Genomic DNA, 19,102 nt, shown 5'->3' on the forward strand with positions numbered 1-19,102 from the left:
AATGAGGCCTTTATGCAAGGCCACCTTTGTCTTCATTGAGTTCTGAAGGATGATTGTGGTGCTGGGGAGATTCCTGAGTGCCAGACAGGTCTTAGAGTTGACTCCAAATATTTTCCAGAGCTGGGTTTTTAGGTGGTGTAAGCTGGGTTTACTGGTAACCCCTCCCAGGACACAGGTGCAGGGTCTGACCCAAAACCAGTCACCTTTCCAAAACACCTGCTGAGGGGGGAAGCTGCAGCCATGTTTTGATTAATTCAGCACCTTTTCTGCTTCTCTTCAGCAACCAGAAAGTCCCTCTTATCAGGAGGGCTGCACACCATGACTTTTGATTGCAGAAAGTGCTGAACAAGTGCAGAAAAGCATTTGTGCACTGACTCTTGGAATACAGGGAGAAATTGCAGAAAAGAACCCTCAGCTGCCAGTGCTGCAGCACACTGGTCCTGCTGGGTAGGAAATCATCTTTTACATTCTTAGAAAAAGTCATTTTAAATATTTTCAGATGTTAAGCTGTTTATCTAATTAAGACAGCTAAATGTCCATGGCTTTTTTTGTCTCTAAAAAGTTGAAAGCCAAGAAGAATCTGTAAATGGCTTATGATTTCCTCAGGGGATTGGAGCATTGTCCTTTGGAAATGTAGCACTGTTAGAAATCTTTAATTGCTGTGTAATCCTCAAAGGAATCACACAAAAGGAACTATCAGGATTACACTTGTCAGGCTTTTGTTCTTTATCAGTATTAATGTTATCAGGCAGCTCCAAAGCTGAATGTCACTGCACCCTCCTCTTTAAGGCTGCTTTGCTCTGCCTTTTTAAACATGTGAATTTTTTTTGCCAATTCCTTGTGTTTTTGTGGTTTTGTCAAACCATGACTACTGCATTTGCTGAAGCTGTAAGATACTACAAAGTTTTTTCAGGTGGATTCAGATTATTGGCACCTCAGGCACACTGTGCACAGACTGCAGTTGAGGGAATTGGTGGTGGGTGAGGTTCAGGAACAGAGCTGGAAGAATGGTCCTGCAAGGGATTGTTCTCTTTTCATCTCTTCCTCTCTCTCTCTTGGTAATATATTACTAAAAATGATTATTTTCCTAGCAGCATCTTAGGTATGAACTCGTATTTAAAACAACCAACAAAAGCAAAGCCAAAAAAAATCCAAACCATCCAGTGAAACCCACAAACAGCAAACCCCCAATATTTGCCAGCCCCAAAGGGAGGCAGAGGGAGCCTGAGGAATGAGTTCACATTTACACCACTGAATTAGTGTCAGAATGAAATGAGAAGCTGTGTCCTGATTCCCAGGCCCATCTTGAGAGTGTTTTTGTTAAACTCAAATGGCAGAGGGCTTGGTGTGCTGGACCATGTTATTTTTTGAGAATATGGGGAGCTCTGATGACAGACAGTGATGGAAATTGTGACCTGCTGGGTTCAGACAGGTGATTTCATGCATTGGGCTGTCATTCCTTAGGATATTGGGTGTCTCCTTCTGCTTCCAGCTGAAATCTTGTGATAATTCCAGCTATCAGCTCACTCTTGATACACATCCTGATCCCCTGCAGGACAGCTTTTTACTTCCCTTGCCTCCTTCTCCTTTCTCCCTTACATTTTGAGGGATGCCACATGGAACTGGGCTGGCTGGGAACAGCAAAGGCTAAAATTGCATTCATCCCCTTCAACCCTGGAAAATGCACAAGGCTGTTGAAAATTTTTGTTTTCCTTGATAGAACCCTTTTTTTTTTTTTTCTTTTTGCAAGCATCATTAAATAAAAGCCACTGAGATAGAGAGAAATAAAAGTGATCCTTGTCATCACCACCAGAATGCTTGGATGGCTCTGAGTGGTGGGAGCAGAGTGCAGTGGGGTGGCAGGAGGGATTTTTGGGGGAAGAGTCAGCAGTGGAGGGTGGGGAAGGGTCTCTGATAAAGTTCCAGCCAGCTTTGGGACTCTGTGTGGAGCTGAGTTGAAAGGAATTGGATCTCTCCCTTCTAGGAAGTATCTGGGCAGCTCATCATGGGTTGTTCTCTCTTTTTCTGTTCTGGAAGTTCAGGTATCATTCACTCAAAGAGGAGCAGCCTGCCCAGGGCACTGCCCTTGCAGATCCTCTTTCAACAGCCTGGTGAAATGTGATGGTTTTGTTGGGTGGTTGGTGTGGGTGTCTCAGGTGGCTTCTGACAGGGTTTTTGGTGGTGGTTGGACTGTAATGTTGGGTTTAGGGCAGCACAACATGCATGAAACTTCAAATCTCTCCTATGGCCACACATATACAAGGAGTAAAACTGAAATACAGGAGGCTGAGCTTTTACCAATTCCCTTCCTAGCTTTAATCTTCCTCTTTTTTGTCCCTTAATGATGTTCACAGCTGCAACAGATCTGTCATTGCACTGCTACAAAGTGCAGGCTCAGTCCTTTGGGGAGAACCTGTGGGATGACTCCATCTGCCCTAATTACAAAACACAGCAAGCTCAGCCTTGTTTCATTTTTGTATTTTAGATCTGCTCTTGCATATAGCTGTGTACAGATACACAAGACTTCCAGGCAGGAGTGTGTGTAAACCTTTCATGGCTCTTTAATACATTTATCTATTAAAAATGGAGAGAGGGAGGTTTGGATTCCTCTTTGCACACAGCAGAAGGGCTGGCTGTCCTCAGTCACGGGGTTAGCTTGGCACACAGGAGATTGCAGAAGGTGGTTGTGCACAACTTTGAAGAGTACATGGTGTTCTGAGTTCATCCACTGGCACTGCTCCCACAAATAGCATCGATTTGCAGTTTGTCTGGTTGCTCTTCCCACTCATTCACTGCTTCCAGCAGTGTCTCCTCCTTTGTCCTTTTCTGATACAAACAAGTTGATATTTCAGGTCCTTCTGAGCTGGGGCTGGAGCAAACACTGTTGGGATGAGCATCCTCTGCTGCTCCAGGTGCAAATGAGCTGGAGAAAGGTGTGAGGGCAGCATGTTCAAACCAAAAAAAAAAATCAATGTTCCATGTAGTGTTGGGTTGCCCTTTGTGTTACATTGGTGATGTTGCCTCACTGGATTCAGTTGCAGCAGCAGCAGCTCCTGCCCTGGTCTGGACAAAGACACTGCTGTGACAATGCACAGGTGGCTCTTCTGTGCTCTTCTAGTGCTGGTGTTGGCCTTGACACACAGGTGTGCTACCTGTCAGCTGCCTCACTGCCTGGCCCTGCTCCAGAGCCCCCTGAACTGGCAGCAGATGTCAGTGTTGGTGTTTCTCCTCCAAATCCCTCCTTGGGTGTGTGCCCTTCCATCCCTCTCATTGTGTCCCCTCTGTGCTGGCCTTTCCCCAGCACCCTGGGCTGAGCTGGTGGCTTTGTGGAGAGCCTGGGCTGGGCTGTGGATGGAGTGGGGTTGGTGTTTCAGGATGGAGGGAGCAGTTCTGGCAGTTGGTCTCTAGAGGGGGGTGGGTGTCTGTGCACCCCCAGTGTCACCCAGTTGTGTCCCTGTGAGGACAGGCCCTGCCTGTCCTTGATGCTCCTGGTGGGAGCCAAGCCTGTGCTGGAGAGAAGACAATACAAGTATCAGGCTAATTACCAGACACTGATTGTGGCTGTCTTGGAGGACAATTTGGAAAATGAAGAGTTTCACAGAACTCACAGAGCCACCAGGTTGAAGAGACCTTGAAGATCATCGAGTCCAACCCAGCCCCAACCCCTCAACTCAACCCTGGCACCCAGTGCCACATCCAGGCTTTGTTAAACACACCCAGGGATGGGGACTCCACCACCTCCCTGGGCAGCCATTCCAGAACTTTATCACTCCTTCTGTAAAAAACTTTTTCCTGCTATCCAACCTGAATTTCCCTTGAACAGCTTGAGGCTGTGTGCTCTGGTTGTGTCAGTGCTGCTGGAGAAAGAGCCCAGCCCCAGCTGAGCACAGGCACCTTTCAGGAGCTGTGCAGTGATGAAGGCAGCCCTGAGTCTCCTTTGCTCCAGGCTGAGCACCCCCAGCTCCCTCAGGGCTTCCTCACAGGGTTTGTGTTCCCAGCCCCTCCCCAGCCTCGTTGCCCCCTCTGGATGTGCTCCAGCTCCTCAATGTCCTTCCCAACCTGAGGGGCCAGGACTGGACACAGTTTAAGCTGCATAATTTAATAATCCTTGGGGTCCTCACCTGCTTCCCAGGGTCTCCTTGTACCTGGTGCTTTCCCCTGTGTGCTCTTACACAAGGGTCTGAAGGAGGCTTCCCTTGGTGAGGAGAGATTGCTGCTTTTTGTGAGCTGGCAGCAAGGAAAAATCAATGGGAGAGGAAGAAATATGATGTGTGAGAGAATGACAGATTCTTGGTTGGAATAGTGACCATAATGAAGAGGAAGTGAAGAAGTGTATTACAAAATGGATGGAATGGGAAGAACCAGTGGTGTAAATGTGCTCCTGGCTGGAGGCTGAGGAGAGCAGGCCTGTGGCTCTGAACATTGCACTGGACGTGTCTCCTCATGCACTAGATCTGCTTGAAATCTCACTTGAAAAGAAATAATCTCCACAAGAAACTACTTGGAAATAATCTGCATTTTTAGTGGCTGCTGCCTGTGAGAAAAGTCACCCAACAGTTTGGTAAATTTGTCTGGAGAAGCAACATTTTCCTGCCAGCGAATTGCCTGCCCTACACCAGCCCCAGTTTGCTCCAGGAAGTCTCAGGGATGCTGAAGCCTGAGCAGCAGAACTGTGCTCAACACACTGGGGCTGTGCACACACCAAAAATTAAGCAAATAAAGTGATTTCTTGAATGCAGCTCAGAAAGGAATTTGTACTTAGAGCAACTGGCAGAATATGCCACTTGCTGGTTTTCACTTCCCAACTGTGTCATTTGGAAAGCTGTAAAGAACTGTTAGGAAAGACTGTTGGAAATGAAGTCAAAAGAGGTCATGAGAGTATAAATTGCTTTTCCCCTCCCTGTAAAAAATTTACAGCAACACTTTTTCTTCAGAAAGAACTTGTAAGGCAGGGTTGTGAATCATGTGCATCGTATGGGATGGAGGCAGCAAAACCTGCTTTTGTCACTCTTTGATACTGAGCTAAGAGAAGGTGTGGGAATAATGGAATTGCAGACTGGTTTGGCTTTAAAAGGACCTTAAAACTCATCCAGTTCCATCCTTCTGCCCCTTTCACTTGATTGCTCAAAACCCCTCCCTGTCAGAATTCAGTGGAACAGCACAAAGAGCACAGGTCTGGTTTTAGGGTTTTTTTTTAGGGGGGCTGGGGTGTTTTATTTGTTTTGTGTTAGGAACAACAGAAGCACAGCAATGCAGGAGGGCTCTCACCCATGGCCATATCATGATCAGTTATCCAGAACCATGGGGTGTGTAACACTGGAAATGGTTCTGTGCTCTCTCATTCAAATTGTTCCAGCATTTGAGACACTGTTCCTGTGCAGTTCCCCCAAATTAGAGGGAGTGAAAGTGAAGGCAGTGATGGATGACAGATTTCTAAGGGTGGGCTGGAGATACAGAGGGATTTTGAGGATGAGGAGCCAAGGGGTTGACCTTGGAGACAGGGGAGTGGTGAAGGGAGCGTTCAGCATTTTTGTAGGGCTGCTAAAACAAAGCACAGCAGGATTTCAGAGAGATGGAGTTCCAAGTGAAATTAGCACTGCAATGTGGGCCTGCTGAGTTTATTGCTTGAGAGAAAACCAAACAACACCAGATAATGAGGAGGCAAAGAGAAGAGCAGCCAGTCCAGGCTGAGCAAGGACAGGGTGGGCTCAGCAGTGAGGGAACTCCAGGAAAAGCAGAGAATTCTTGGAGGGAGAGAGAACAGCAACAACAATGGCAAATGCAGGAAACTGAGAGAGGAGCCCAGAAATGGGCAGTGAGGTGGAACTTACTTAGAAGCTGGTGAGGAAGGAGGAGGAGGAGGAGTGGATGTGACATGAGAAGAACAAAGAGGTACAATTGCCTCGGGCAAGAGGAGGGTTGTGTTGGCCTGAGGTGAAGTGGGAAAGATTCCACGGGTTCTTTCTGCACTGGAGCAAATGCTGTGCTCATGCTGCTGAGGATGAGTGATGCTAATGGAAGTCTGGGAAGGAGCTCAAGAGAGAACCTTGGGTGATTATGAAACCAAATATCTAAATAAACATTCTCTCCAGTCAGGTTCAATAAGATCTGAAAGATAATATAATCTGAAAGATAATAATACTATTATCTGAAAGATAATAATCTGAAAGATCTTGAAATATTTGGTTAGTAATGTTACTGTGGGGGTGGTTTTGTGTTGTTTGCTGCAGCTGTGGTGGGTGATCAGAATGTTAAATTTCCCTTTTTGTGACCAAGGAAATAATGCTATGGTCTTCTGAGCACAAGTGGATTTTGTTCATTTTGAAGTTCAAGCTGGATCTCTGAGTCTTGTACTTTTACAAACCTGGAAAAACAAGAAAACCTGTTCCAAAGGTTCACTGGGCAGAGGAGTCCAAGAATTTGAACATGGTTTAAGATAGAAATGATTTTCAATACTTAATTGGTATGAGACTTCTGGTTTTTCCTAAGCAAGAAGAAAAATATCCTAACCTCTGAACAGTTGATACCTCAAATGGTTTATTAAAAATACAAAGTAAAAAAAGTGTTATTTTCAGGGGAGAGCTGCAACTCAATGTTGGAATGTTTTTGATCTCCAAAGGAGATGGAAATAGCCAAAACCAAGTGGGTTTGGCAGATTTCCATGAGCAGAAAATGTAGAACCAATGCAAAAAAGGCTCTAAAACCACAGGGTGTGAAGAGGGGAAAGTGTGGTGAAAGTTGAGAATCATCCTGCAGCTGATCCAAATGAGAGCCCTCACACTTCAGTGAAGAGGAAGTATTTCATTAATTATTGAATCCCATAATTATTTAGGTGAGAAGGGACCTTAAAGCCCATCCAGTGCCACCCCTGCCATGGCAGGGACACCTCCCACTGTCCCAGGTGCTCCCAGCCCTGTCCAGCCTGGCCTTGGGCACTGCCAGGGATCCAGGGGCAGCCCCAGCTGCTCTGGGATAATTAATAAGTGAATAATGGGGACTATTAATAAATACAGAGATTGGGAACTCAGATGATTATACCCAAGGGGAAAGCACAGTGTGAATTTCCTTGTATACAGTGTCTGGGACCCAGATATTTTCCATGCTGGAACACTGGGGTGTATTTAAATGAAAATATCAAAGATTTCCATAGTACCTGTATACAAGAACAGTCCAAGGTCCAGTTTCTGTAATCACTGGGAATTGCAGTCAGCACTTGCAGGGGTCTCTGGGACTGGTGGTGGTGCAAATCTGGGTATTTGAATGGCTCCTTGGGAAGGAGGTTTGGAAAAGGTCTCCCTGTGCCCTCTGCTCTGTCAAAAAGACAAAGTTCCACTTGGGAGCTCAAAACCCCTCCCCGTGGCTGTGTTTAAAGTTAAAATTTAATTGCCTTTTCTACAAATTTACAAATTTCATCTTTTCTGAAAGGCTCAGGAGCCCCTTGGAGCACAGTTGGTTTTATGCTCTCATATATCACAGAAATTGTGGCAAAGGATCTCGGACAGTTTGAGCGTTTTTCTTCTTGATACAAATTAAACTCAGTCAAGAGCTGAGAGGAAAGGTTTGATTTTAACAGCTGAAACTCTTAACCTCCTTTCAGGAGAAGGAAGGTAAATTACAGAGCCAAGAACCTGTGATAAAAAGCTGGTAATAGGGGAGGGAGATAAACCAGAACATCTTATACAGCCCTTTGGGGAGCCTTTAGAAGGTTTGTTTCTCCATAAATGTATGTACAAAGATGACTTTTTTTGCCCTTCTATATAATTAGTTTAAAATGTGATGACAGAACAAAATATCCCTGGAACCTGAGCAAAAAACAAAAGCTGGGGTTTGCAAAATGAAGGTGCTTTAAATTTCCCTGTGCAGTTTTGCATGCAGAGCAGTTGGTGCTGGTGAAATTCAAGTTAATCTTGGCAAGTTGATCTCAGTTTTCTGGACTAATGGCAAGTTTTTGAGCTCAAGATATTCTGCTTGGCTGGATTATCCATTTTGTGAGTGGAAGTGGGATCACTGAGCTGTGTGTTTTCCACAAAGCATTTAAAAATTATTATTATTATTATTATTATTATTATTATTATTATTATTATTATTATTATTATTATTATTGTATAATATATCAAAATCATAATTATATATAATATTATATAATAATATAGTATAATATATATATAATATATATACTATAATATATCCAAATTATACTATTATTATTACATATCTGGTGCTCATTTTGTGTGTCTGAGCCCATAGTAGTGTGAGGAATTAATTGCTTCTGTTGGAATATGCTGTCAATATAAGCTTTAAAAAAAATAATGAAAAAAAGCCCCAAAAATCAATCAAACAAATAAAACCATCAACCTCCCAACCTCTAAACAACTCAAACAGCTCTAAGCTGATATATTATTTATTTCTTTTTCTAGTGGAAAATTAAAAATGCAAAGTCATGTTCACTTTGATTTGAAATGTGAGTAAATTGCAGTTAGGGAGGGATTTTTCTGTTTGTGTTTTAACCTCGGTAATTACAGCTGCTACAGCAACAACCATTCTTTTGGAAATGGCTGATCCATGGATTTTAAGCCCAGTAAAAGTTGTCTGCTGCTGGAACTGCCAGGATGGAGCACCAGGCTGTAAAGGCTGTGGCCCCAGTGGTGCTGCAGGATAAGGCACTGGCCATGAGAAGAGACTTCAGCAGGAAATTGCATTTCTGCATTTCCACACAGCACAAGAGGCAGTGGCAGCTCTGGGGCAGGTGGGGATTTGGGCAGCAGCTGCATTTTGGGTTTTTTACCCCAGGTTGTTTTATATGGTGGCAGAATCTCCATAAAGGAGCAAATCTTTGTATAACTCTCTTTGTGTCACCATCTTCTTTATACTTCTACTGTCAATAAAATAGATGTTTCTAGGTGGAATAATCGGGCACTGGTCAGGGAGGTGTGTTCTGGTGTGGATTTTCCTTGTCTGGACACAGCCCTGAGTGCTTGAGCAGGGAGGTGGGACTGGATGAGCTCCAGTGCTCCCTTCCAGCCTGAACCATTCAGGCATTCCTCTTTACACAGCACAGGCAAACATACATATGTAAAAAAAAAAATTAAGTAGTGAAAAAAGAATGCTCATTTTTGGCTTAAATGTGCTGATTTGCCCCTAGAATCCCTGGGTAGTTTGGGTTGGAAGAGACCTGCAAGCTCATCTTGTTGCCACCTCTGTCATGGGCAGGGACACTTTTCACCAGCCCAGGTTGCTCAAGGCCCACCCAGCCTGCTCTCACCAATTTTTTTTTTAGTTTTTAGAAAGTCTCAGTTATTTCAAGGTCATTGCTATTCATCTTCCTGAAGTAAAATGGAAATGTTTCAGGGTGGCATTGAGGAAAGAGGGAGCAAGTAGAGAAACGGGGTTTTCCTGGCTCTTTGATGGCTTTGTCACCATTAGCACTGAGGGTGGAAAGCCCTCAGGGCTGCTGTGGTGCTGACTTCACTCTGGGGGCTCCCTGGGGCTGTTTCTGTGAGAAACTGCAGCTGCCCCATGGCAGAAGGATTTGGGCTGCAGAGATGGTTGTGGCAGCTGTGGTGCCCTGGGTGCCACCCCTGGGACAGGCAGGGCTCTGCTCCAGGTGTGTGGGAGCAGCTGGGGTCCTTGGGAAGGGTTCAGCCCCTTGGTGCTGCTGTTTGGTGTTTGGTACAGGCTGGGAACTGTCCCCATGCTCTGATGCTGTCCCTCTGCTCTGTCCTTTATGCTGTCCCTGGTGCTCTGGTGCTCTGTCCCCGGTTCTCTGTCCCTGTGCTCTGCCCCTGATGCTCTCTCTGTCCCTGAAGCTCTGTTCCTGATGCTCTGTCCCTGAAGCTCTGTCCCTGGTGCTCTCTCCGTCCCTGGTGCTCTGGTGCTCTGTCCTTGGTGCTCTCTCTGTCCCTGATGCTCTGGTGCTGTCCCTGAAGCTGTCCCTATGCTCTGTCCCTGGTGCTCTCTCTGTCCCTCGTGCTGTCCCTGAAGCTCTGCCCCTGGTGCTCTCTCTGTCCCAGAAGCTGTCCCTGTGCTCTGTCCCCGATTCTGTCCCTGTCCCTGTGCTCTGTCCCTGAAGCTCTGCCCCTGGTGCTCTCTCTGGTGCTCTGATGCTCTGTCCCTGTGCTCTGTCCCTGATGCTCTGGTGCTGTCCCTGTGCTCTCTCCCTAATTCTGTCCCTGTGCTCTGTCCCTGTCCCTGTGCTCTGTCCCTGATGCTCTGGTGCTGTCTCTGATGCTCTGTCCCTGAAGCTCTGTCCCTGATGCTCTGTCCCTGTCCCTGAAGCTGTTCCTGGTGCTCTCTCTGTCCCTGATGCCCTGTCCCTGTCCCTGATTCTGTCCCTGTGTTGCAGGTGGAGGCCCTGACCCACCAGCCCAGAGCCACCACGGTGCACGCGGTGCGGGACTCGGAGCTGGCCAAGCTCCCCGAGGGGGCCCTGATCTCCATCAAACGCAAATTCCCCCAGGTAAGGGAATTAAAAGCATTTTCCTGTCTCTCTCCAAGGATGTCTGGGAGGCTCCAGCTGCCTGTTAGCACCACATCCTCTGGGTTTTCTGAGTGATTGATGAATTCTGAGGAAACATCGCGTGCTCCTTGTCTGCCTGAGCGGATCCATCCCAGACTTCCAGCAGCTTTCCTTGCTCTGTCCTCTCATCAATTGTAGCAGGTTTTTATTGCAGGGCTGCTTTGTGTATCTGGGAGGAGTTCTGCTTAAATGCAGGATGTTAGCAAAGTGGAAATCACTTAGTGCTACGGATGGGAAATGCAAGTTTGGCTTCTAAAATCCCTTAAAAAATGTTATTCATTCCTCCTCCTCCTGGGGCTCAGAGGAAGGGAAGTTATCTCCATCCCAGTTATCTCCATCCCAGTTATCTCTCTCACAGTTATCTCCAACTCAGTTATCTCCATCCCAGTTATCATCTCCATCCCAGTTATCTCCAAGGCTCCACCCTTGGTTCTCTGTACCTTTATTGCCACAGCTTTGATATTTGGGGGTGGGTTCCCTCTTCCTGCCATTTTAGGTTGTCAATCCTCCTTCTGCAGCTGCCAAATCTGTCTGTCCTGAAGACTCTGATTGCTCTCTTGGAATCCATCAGCTCATCCATCTTCTTTAATTCACTTGACATTATATCTCTCTCCTGCAAATTTGGAGACTGACGGACTTGAAATTTAATTCTTTTGTCCCTAAGTGCATCAGGGACATTATACTAAGCACTAAATCATTGCATTGGCCTTACAGGCAATTCTTTAATGCTGTTACTTCACATTATTTCTGATTTGTCATTTTGCTGTCTTGAAGACCTAGGTTTTTTTTAAAATCAGCATTCTTTGAAAAAATCCTCCAAAAATAATAAACCTGATTTAAATACTTTAAATAAACCTGTTTTAAATTCTATTGCTTTCCTAGCACCTATAATAACTTTTTTTTAAACTGTACAATATAAAGCCTCAATTCAGGCATTTTCATAGTACCAAAATGGTGGAGTTTTTTCTGTGTTATTGCCAGGAGAATTTAATTATGACAATAAGTGTTCAGAAGTTATGTCAGTGAAAAATAATCTTTCTGGTTTCCCTGTAAAGATGATTTTTGCTGAAGTGTTTCTGAATTTCTGTTGGGGCTTATTAAGGCACTTCTGGTCCCTGGAACTCACTTGAACAGACCTGTGAGTTTATTCCTCTCCATTTAATGTGATTCCCTGCCCAGGTTCATGATCTGGGAGCTCAGTACAGAGCTCTCCACAAACTGGGGACATCCCAAACATGTGACATCCACTGTGGGGCTGCTGTCAACCATCCCTGTCCTTGTGACTGACCCAGGAGGGAGGGAATGACCCAGGGAGGATTCAAACCCACCTTTCTGCTTGTGTAGTGGGTGATTTTAAATGTAACTGCTAAACATACAGACTGTAAATTTCCAGTGTCACAGACTAGTTTGGGTTGGAAGGGACCTTAAAATTTATCCTGTTCCACCCCTGCCATGGGCAGGGAACCTTCCCTAGACCTGGTTGCTCCAAGCCTATCCAGCCTGGCCTAAACACTGAGCAATGCCTTGAGCACTGCTCTGCACTAAGGCTGGGTTCTAATTCTGCCTCTTTATCTGGGGCAGGAATTTATTTCAGTGTCTCTCTTCCCTTTCTGCCAGCTGGCAGAGCTGTTTTCCCCTGAACAGTGATCTCTGTGGAGCTGTGAATCTCTTTGCTTTGCAGTTAAAATTGAGCTTGAGTGTTACATTTATAGCACAATTCAAAACATTTATTTGTATTAGAATTCAAACGTCTTCCCATGTATAAAGAGTAAAGCCCATCAGCCTCAAATTCCTGACCTTTTTCAGTATGGAATCAGTTTTCTCTAGAGTTGCCTATAGTCTGGCTGATTAGTTGCAATGAAACAAAATGCTAAAATAGATATTTTAAGGAAATGTGTTGCAACACAGGTTGTTAGAAAGACACATTCGTGCTGCTGTGTGAGGTCTCGAAATTCTAAGTAGATGTTGAACTGGTGTAAAATGTGAGAACTTGCATTTTTTTTCCTATGGGATTGTTTTAGAACCCCACTAGAAATAGAAAGAGGAACATAAGATTGACTTTCTGTAGGTGATTTATGCAGTTAATGCCTTCAGACTGTCTTAAAAACTTTAGGTAAAATATTTTAATAAGATTTCATAGTCCTTGTGTGTTTTCTTTTTTGTCTGTTAAGTCCATCGGGAAATCCTTTGGGTTGGAAGGAACTTTAGGGCCCGTCCAGTGCCAGCCCTGCCATGGCAGGGACACCTCCCACTGTCCCAGGTGCTTCCAGCCCTGTCCAGCCTGGCCTTGGGCACTGCCAGGGATCCAGGGGCAGCCCCAGCTGCTCTGGGCACCTGTGCCAGGGCCTGCCCACCCTGCCAGGGAACAATTCCTAATTCCCAATATCCCATCCATCCCTGCCCTCTGGCAGTGGGAGCCATTCCCTGTGTCCTGTCCCTCCATCCCTTGTCCCCAGTCCCTCTCCAGCTCTCCTGGAGCCCCTCCAGGCCCTGCAAGGCCACACTGAGGTCCCCCCAAAGCTTCTCCTGTGCAGGTGAACAATCCCAGCTGTGCCAGCCTCTCCTCCCAGCAGAGCTGCTCCATCCCCTGATCCCCCTGGTGCCTCCTCTGGGTCTCTGCAGCAGCTCCAGCTCCTGCCTGTGCTGGGCCAGGGCTGGGGCAGCTCTGCAGGTGGGGTCTCACCTGAGCACAGGGCACAGGGCACAATCCCCCCTGCCCTGCTGCCCACAGTGCTTTGGATGCAGGTAAGAGAGGAAGGACAGAAGTGAGAGAGAATTGAAGTGATAGAGCAAAACTATAGGGTAGAAATTTGAGAGACAACCAGAACAGCCATAGTAAACTTTAAAGGATTTTACTGGAGAGAAATGCTTGAGCTGGAAACTGATAAATGTTGTGCAGAGGACAGGGAATGGTTCACTTGATTAGAAAAAGAATCCAGGCATTAGAGGATCAAAAGCTGCCCATGCCTGGACAGTGTCCCACAGTTGCAAAAACCCCTAAACTATGATAACAGAATGCTTTTTGGAGTGAAGAAATTCTGAGATTCTCCTTGATGCTGGAAAAGCTTCAGCACCAGCCTTTGGCAGCACATCTGAAGGCAGAGGCAGACCAAAGGAGGAGAGTCTGGATCACAAGGAGGCAGCTGAGTGCTGGTTAGAAATACTGACCTATAAAGACAAAAAGCCCATAGAAGGTTAAGGGAAGACATGGTAGCTATTTTCAGATGTATAAAGTTGTCTTGTGCTGGAAAGGGCAGATGCTGCTCACCATACTGGAACAGAGCAACTGGGACTGAACTGAAATGGCAGCAATTGCAGTGAGAACAAGCTCATTCTGCTCTCCAGAAAGACTAAAAGATTGTTACTTGTTTTTATAACCTCTTCTAAAATGATCAGTGGAGTAATGCTTAGTGCTGAGCAGAGGGATGGACCAAATGAATTCTGTCCTATTTCCTTGGCTGTTATTCTAGGAGAGTGATTTATACACAGGGTTTATGATGTTGTTTTCCCCATTCAAGCAGAAGTAATAAAGTAATGAAGGGATAGCAGGTGCAATAGCTCTGAAATAATTGACTGGATAGCAAGAGCTGGCTGGTGATTCAGCAGAGGTGGAGGATTTCCCTCTGCAAAGCAGAAAAACACAGGGCAGAAAGCAGCTCAGCCTCTGTCAGCTCCATGCTCCTGCACTGCCTGCTGAGAGTGAGTTGACATGAGTCTCACTTGGTGAACAATGATCAAAGAGAGGTGCTGGTCCCCAGGTCAGGTGAAATCCTCTCTTAGTTCAAGGGAGAACTGGATTTTTTGGTGTGCTTCTTGGCAACTTCTGCAGAGCCTGAATAGAGTGTGTGTGTGTTAACAGCCAAAAACTGGGCACTTCCTGAGCTTGGGTTTCCCTCTCAGTTTGTCACCCTTGAGCTTTACAGAACCAAGGAACCACAGAATGTCCTGAGCTGGAGGGACCCACCAGGATCATCAAATCTCACCCCTGTCCCTGCCCAGCCCCTGTCCCAGCAACCCCAGCCTGGGCATCCCTGGCAGCGCTGCCCAAAGGCTCCTGGAGCTCTGGCAGCCTCGGGGCCGTGCCCATTCCCTGGGGAGCCTGGGCAGTGCCAGCACCCTCTGGGGGAAGAACCTTGCCCTGAGCTCCAGCCTGAGCTGCCCTGGCCCAGCCCCAGCCGTGCCCTGGCTGCTGTCCCTGTCCCAGAGCAGAGATGGGAGCTGCCCCCTCATCAGGCTCCAGACAGTTCCTATGAAGGCTGAAAACCCCTTTATTTCAGGAATTAGTGGGAGGACTCCATCCTGCAGACTCTTCCCCAGCCATGCTGTGTTTGTAGGTGATCCAGGAAGGGTTCCAACTCTGGAATGCATTGTAAGGAAACATTACCTGGTGCGTAAGAAAATCGTAGGACGTGGGTGGTGCTTGCCAGTGAGAACTGTGTGAAATGAGGGAAATCGTGCTCTGTTAGTCCAGGCAGTCATTCCAGTTCCTTGAGCTGAGATGTACAATCTGGAGAAGTGCAATGGCTGATCCCTGGGGGAGATCCATGTGACTGCCTTCTGTTTTGTCTCCTGGAGAGCTGCTTTGGTCCTGGGAGAGACAGGAGCTGATCTGCTGGGATCTTCCAAGTGACCCACCATAGCTCAGGTTATTCTGAGGGCTGAAACAGATGGGTGAATGTGGGGAGCCTGACCTCAGTTATAAATAACAGCCAAAACTCCAGATTATGTGCCCAGAAACGACAGATGTTGATTTCTAGATCCTGCTCAGTCTGCAGAAGTCAAGCTTACATCGTGTGGCTTCTCAGGAAAGCATCTCAACCTTGATTCACTCTGGATGTGGAATCCTAGACATTCCCAATGGAAAGTGGTCCATGGTGCCAAACTTAATGCTTCTGTCCACCCTGCTTCCCCCTGCTCTCCTGCACAGCCCTCAGGGTTCTCTGCCAGCCAGAGCATTTGCTCCCTGACAGCCTCTGCGCTCATTTCTGGTGCTGTTCAAAGCTCTCCAGCCTTGCAGGAGTGGAAAGGAATTGATTCTTTCTATTTTCATCCCTGCCTTCAGTTCTGGAAAGTAGGACAGGGAACCAGCTCACGATTCCTGGCACCACAAAGCAGCGTCGAGGCAGCAGCGAGAGCACAAAAACCTGTGAGCAGATCACAGAGATGTTCCAGCACTGCTGCAGAGCTGGGATCACATTTCCTAGATTAGCTTTGACTCTTTTGAGCTGAGTTAGTTTTTAGAATTCTAACTTGGAATTTAGACCTGCTGGTTGCTGAGAATCTGCTTGGGAGCTGTGGGGGCTGAACTGTGAGACAACCTTTGGCGTGCTGGAAACGCGTGCTGAGAAATAGAAAGAGTTTTTCTGCATCTTTCTTTTAATTCTCTGAGTCTGCCCTTGGGCTTTAAATATATTCAGAACCTGTCATCCATCTCCAAGTGGAGTTCTGCTATCTTCATAGGAGTATCTGAGCCAGAGCCTCTCTGAAGTGGCTGGAGCCTTCCCCAGGGTTATCTGCCTTACAAAGGGAGCTCTGTAATGTGCCCTCTTTTCAAAGTGCTGCCCACAAGAACTGGGCAGATTCTGCATCATGGCTTAGCCTTGATGTGGCACTGGGGGATAGGTCAGGAGAGGCTGTGCTTCTGGATTTTTCTGTATTTGTTGTCCTGGCCCATTCCAGTAAGTGTTCCTCGACTGTAAGAGGAGTGGATGTGAAAAGGAGAGAAGGAATTCAGTGGGAGCACCGTGGTCACTGAGTGAGGCTGGCAGGAGGGGGGATTTAATCAGCACCGGTGCCCGAATGACATTTTTTCTTCAACACACAATCGATCCCAAGCATTAGAAGCTCAAACAGCCCCAGGATAAAGCTTCAGTTCCTCTGTGGGCTTCAGCAGCATTTGAAAAGGTGCCAGGAATTGTTGTGAGGGAGCATTGAGGATTTGCTTTGTCACAGGCTGATCAAACGTCAAAGTTTCAATCAGAGACCCCTTGCTAAGCTCCCTGATTCCAGGACAAGCCAGTGTTTGTCTGATCTGGGGCCATGTGAAACTTCAATAAGACCCTGGGTTTATTCAAGCTGAGGATCTAATTTGCCTCTCCTCCTCCCTTGTCCCTTAAAAAAGGCCCTTAAGAAAGCTGGTCAAGGATAATCTCAGCTCCTGGAAAGAGCTTCCCAGAAGCTGTTCTGTGGATTTGTGTAGGCAAAAATGGCTGTTTGCACTATTTGACTCCAGTTGTTCTTATTTGTAGAACAGAAAACTCTTGGCAGGCCTGTTTTTCATGGCAGCTCATCCATAGGGTCTCTGTGTGGCACAAAACCCTTTTACAGATTTTTTAACTAAATCACGCCTGGATGTGAAGCTCTGCAGTACCCTGCTGTGGAGGCACCAATAGATTGTTATTGAACATATTTAATTTCTCTCTGGTGACCAATGACCTGTGTCAAGGGAGGATTAGGTTAAAATGAGGAAAAGGTTCTTCCCCCAGAGGGTGCTGGCACTGCCCAGGCTCCCCAGGGAATGGGCACGGCCCCGAGGCTGCCAGAGCTCCAGGAGCCTTTGGGCAGCGCTGCCAGGGATGCCCAGGCTGGGCTTGCTGGGACAGGGGCTGGGCAGGGACAGGGGCTGGGCTGGGGGATCCTGGTGGGTCCCTCCAGCTCAGGAGGTTCTCAGAGTATTCTGTGATTGCAGTTTGGGGGTGACTGAAGTTTTAAAAGCTGAGCTAGGAAGGATCTTATTGTTAGACCTCAAAGGCACTGGAGAGTCCACAGCTCCCCTCCAAGGCTCCTGTTCCCTGCAGCATCCTGGTCTGTTGGGTCTGGATGATGGTGGAGGATCCAAAGAGGAAAACCCCATTCAGTTTTGTAGGGCTGCACACATCCCTTGGCTCTGCAGGACTGACACAGCCATTGCAGGTTCATTCCTCCAGCCAAGGCTGCTGTCCTGGCCCAGGAGCCTGCAGGAGATAATGGGAGGAACCTGCCAGGGCTGGGGAGGCTTCCTGGGGCCTGGCCCTTGGCTTCCTTGCACAGGAGCTTTGTTTTGAAATCACAGACAGTAAAAGCTGAACCCTGGAGCAGGGTAGGGCTCAGGTGATGAATAGTTTGGGGTTTGTATGTTTTCTTCTTACGTATGCTTTAATGTATTTCTTCTGTTGTAACTAAAAGGGATTTGTAGTACACAAGACCTCACATCAGTGATTTGTGGCTGTGAATTTGGATATTGGTGTTGAATTTGTGAAATTTCCCCCTGGTTTAGAATCCCAGAATGGTCCAGGTTGGAGGAGACCTTAAATCCCATCCAGTGCCACCCCTGCCATGGCAGGGACACCTTCCACTGTCCCAGGCTGCTCCCAGCCCTGTCCAGCCTGGCCTTGGGCACTGCCAGGGATCCAGGGGCAGCCCCAGCTGCTCTGGGCACCCTGTGCCAGGGCCTGCCCACCCTGCCAGGGAACAATTCCTAATTCCCAATATCCCATCCATCCCTGCCCTCTGGCAGTGGGAGCCATTCCCTGGGTCCTGTGCCTCCAAGCCCTTATAAATAATCTTTCTCCATGTTTCTTGTAGGCCCCCTTCATGTATAGTTTTCTCTAAATCAAGAGTTACCTATGATGGAGAAAGCTTTGTTTGGATTAGTTGTTGTCTATCAGCAGATAATTCAATTTTCCAGGCCATCCCAAAGTATTCACATCCCACAGTATTCACAGATTGAAATAAATGTCCACAGGAAAATATTTTCCAACTGAATTCTCATGAAAATCACTTTCAAAAGAGCTTTTTGTAAATGAACTCTTGAGTTTCACAGTTGAATAGGAACAAAAGCTTTAACCAAAACCCAGCCTTGGAAGATTAGCAGGGGTAGGTAATAGTTTGAAATATTTAAAGGGATTATAGGAGATACAGCACTGTAGAGTGACTGTAACCTCTTGGTGAGGGAATTGCAGTGGCTGTGGAGGAAGTGGTGCTCTGACAACACCTCAGACCCAGGATGGATGGAGCACTCAGCTCTGTGCTGCACCAGCAGTAGCAGAGCTGAGATCCTGCCTGGCTACATCCTGCTCTTGAAACAGGAATTAATCTTCCTAAAGAAAGGAAATGCAGCCCCTTGGGATGTGGTGTTTGGGCCTTGCCCTGCCATGAATGCAGAGGCTGCAGGTCTGTGGAGTAATTGAACATTAATTAAGCACAGGGAATATTAATGGTTTCCCAGAAGCTGCTCTGTAGCAGGTGGAGGAACAGACTGTCACAGTGGACAGGAGAGGTTTGGGGTGCTGGGAGAGCCTGAGTGGGTCTCACTGGGATGGAGGTGATCCAGAAACAGCCAGGAAGGTGAGATGTTTGTAGGTAGGTGAGGGGGTGAGTGGTGAGCTGGGTGGGAGAGGTGGAATTGTTCTGGGGGAACTGCTCTCCAACCCCATTTGAGAAACAGAAACTCTTTGTCCTGATTTGCCCTGCACAAAAATGTCCATCTGCAAAGGGGAGTGGGTGGCAGGAGGAGGAGGAGAAATGGTCATTTCACTTGGAAAGTGCCTCACCTGAACATCCTGCCCTGGGCCAGGGTGATGAAGTGACATCTGCAGTGGTGTCTGT

The 19,102-nt window shown here is 47.0% G+C and overlaps 1 protein-coding gene across 5 annotated transcripts in view; it reads left to right on the forward strand.

Annotated features, from left to right (window-relative positions):
* The window catches only part of PNPLA7 (patatin like domain 7, lysophospholipase), a 134,348-nt gene that overhangs the window by 46,444 nt on the left and 68,802 nt on the right, over positions 1 to 19,102 (forward strand). For all 5 annotated transcript variants that reach the window (XM_054646220.2, XM_054646221.2, XM_077188922.1 and 2 more), the window contains one exon: positions 10,343 to 10,456. In XM_054646220.2, the coding sequence (XP_054502195.2) occupies positions 10,343 to 10,456 (114 nt within the window). The remainder of the gene's footprint in view (positions 1 to 10,342; positions 10,457 to 19,102) is intronic.

The sequence above is a fragment of the Agelaius phoeniceus genome, chromosome 21 (genome assembly GCF_051311805.1).
Source record: "Agelaius phoeniceus isolate bAgePho1 chromosome 21, bAgePho1.hap1, whole genome shotgun sequence".
Taxonomy (NCBI): Eukaryota; Metazoa; Chordata; class Aves; order Passeriformes; family Icteridae; genus Agelaius; species Agelaius phoeniceus.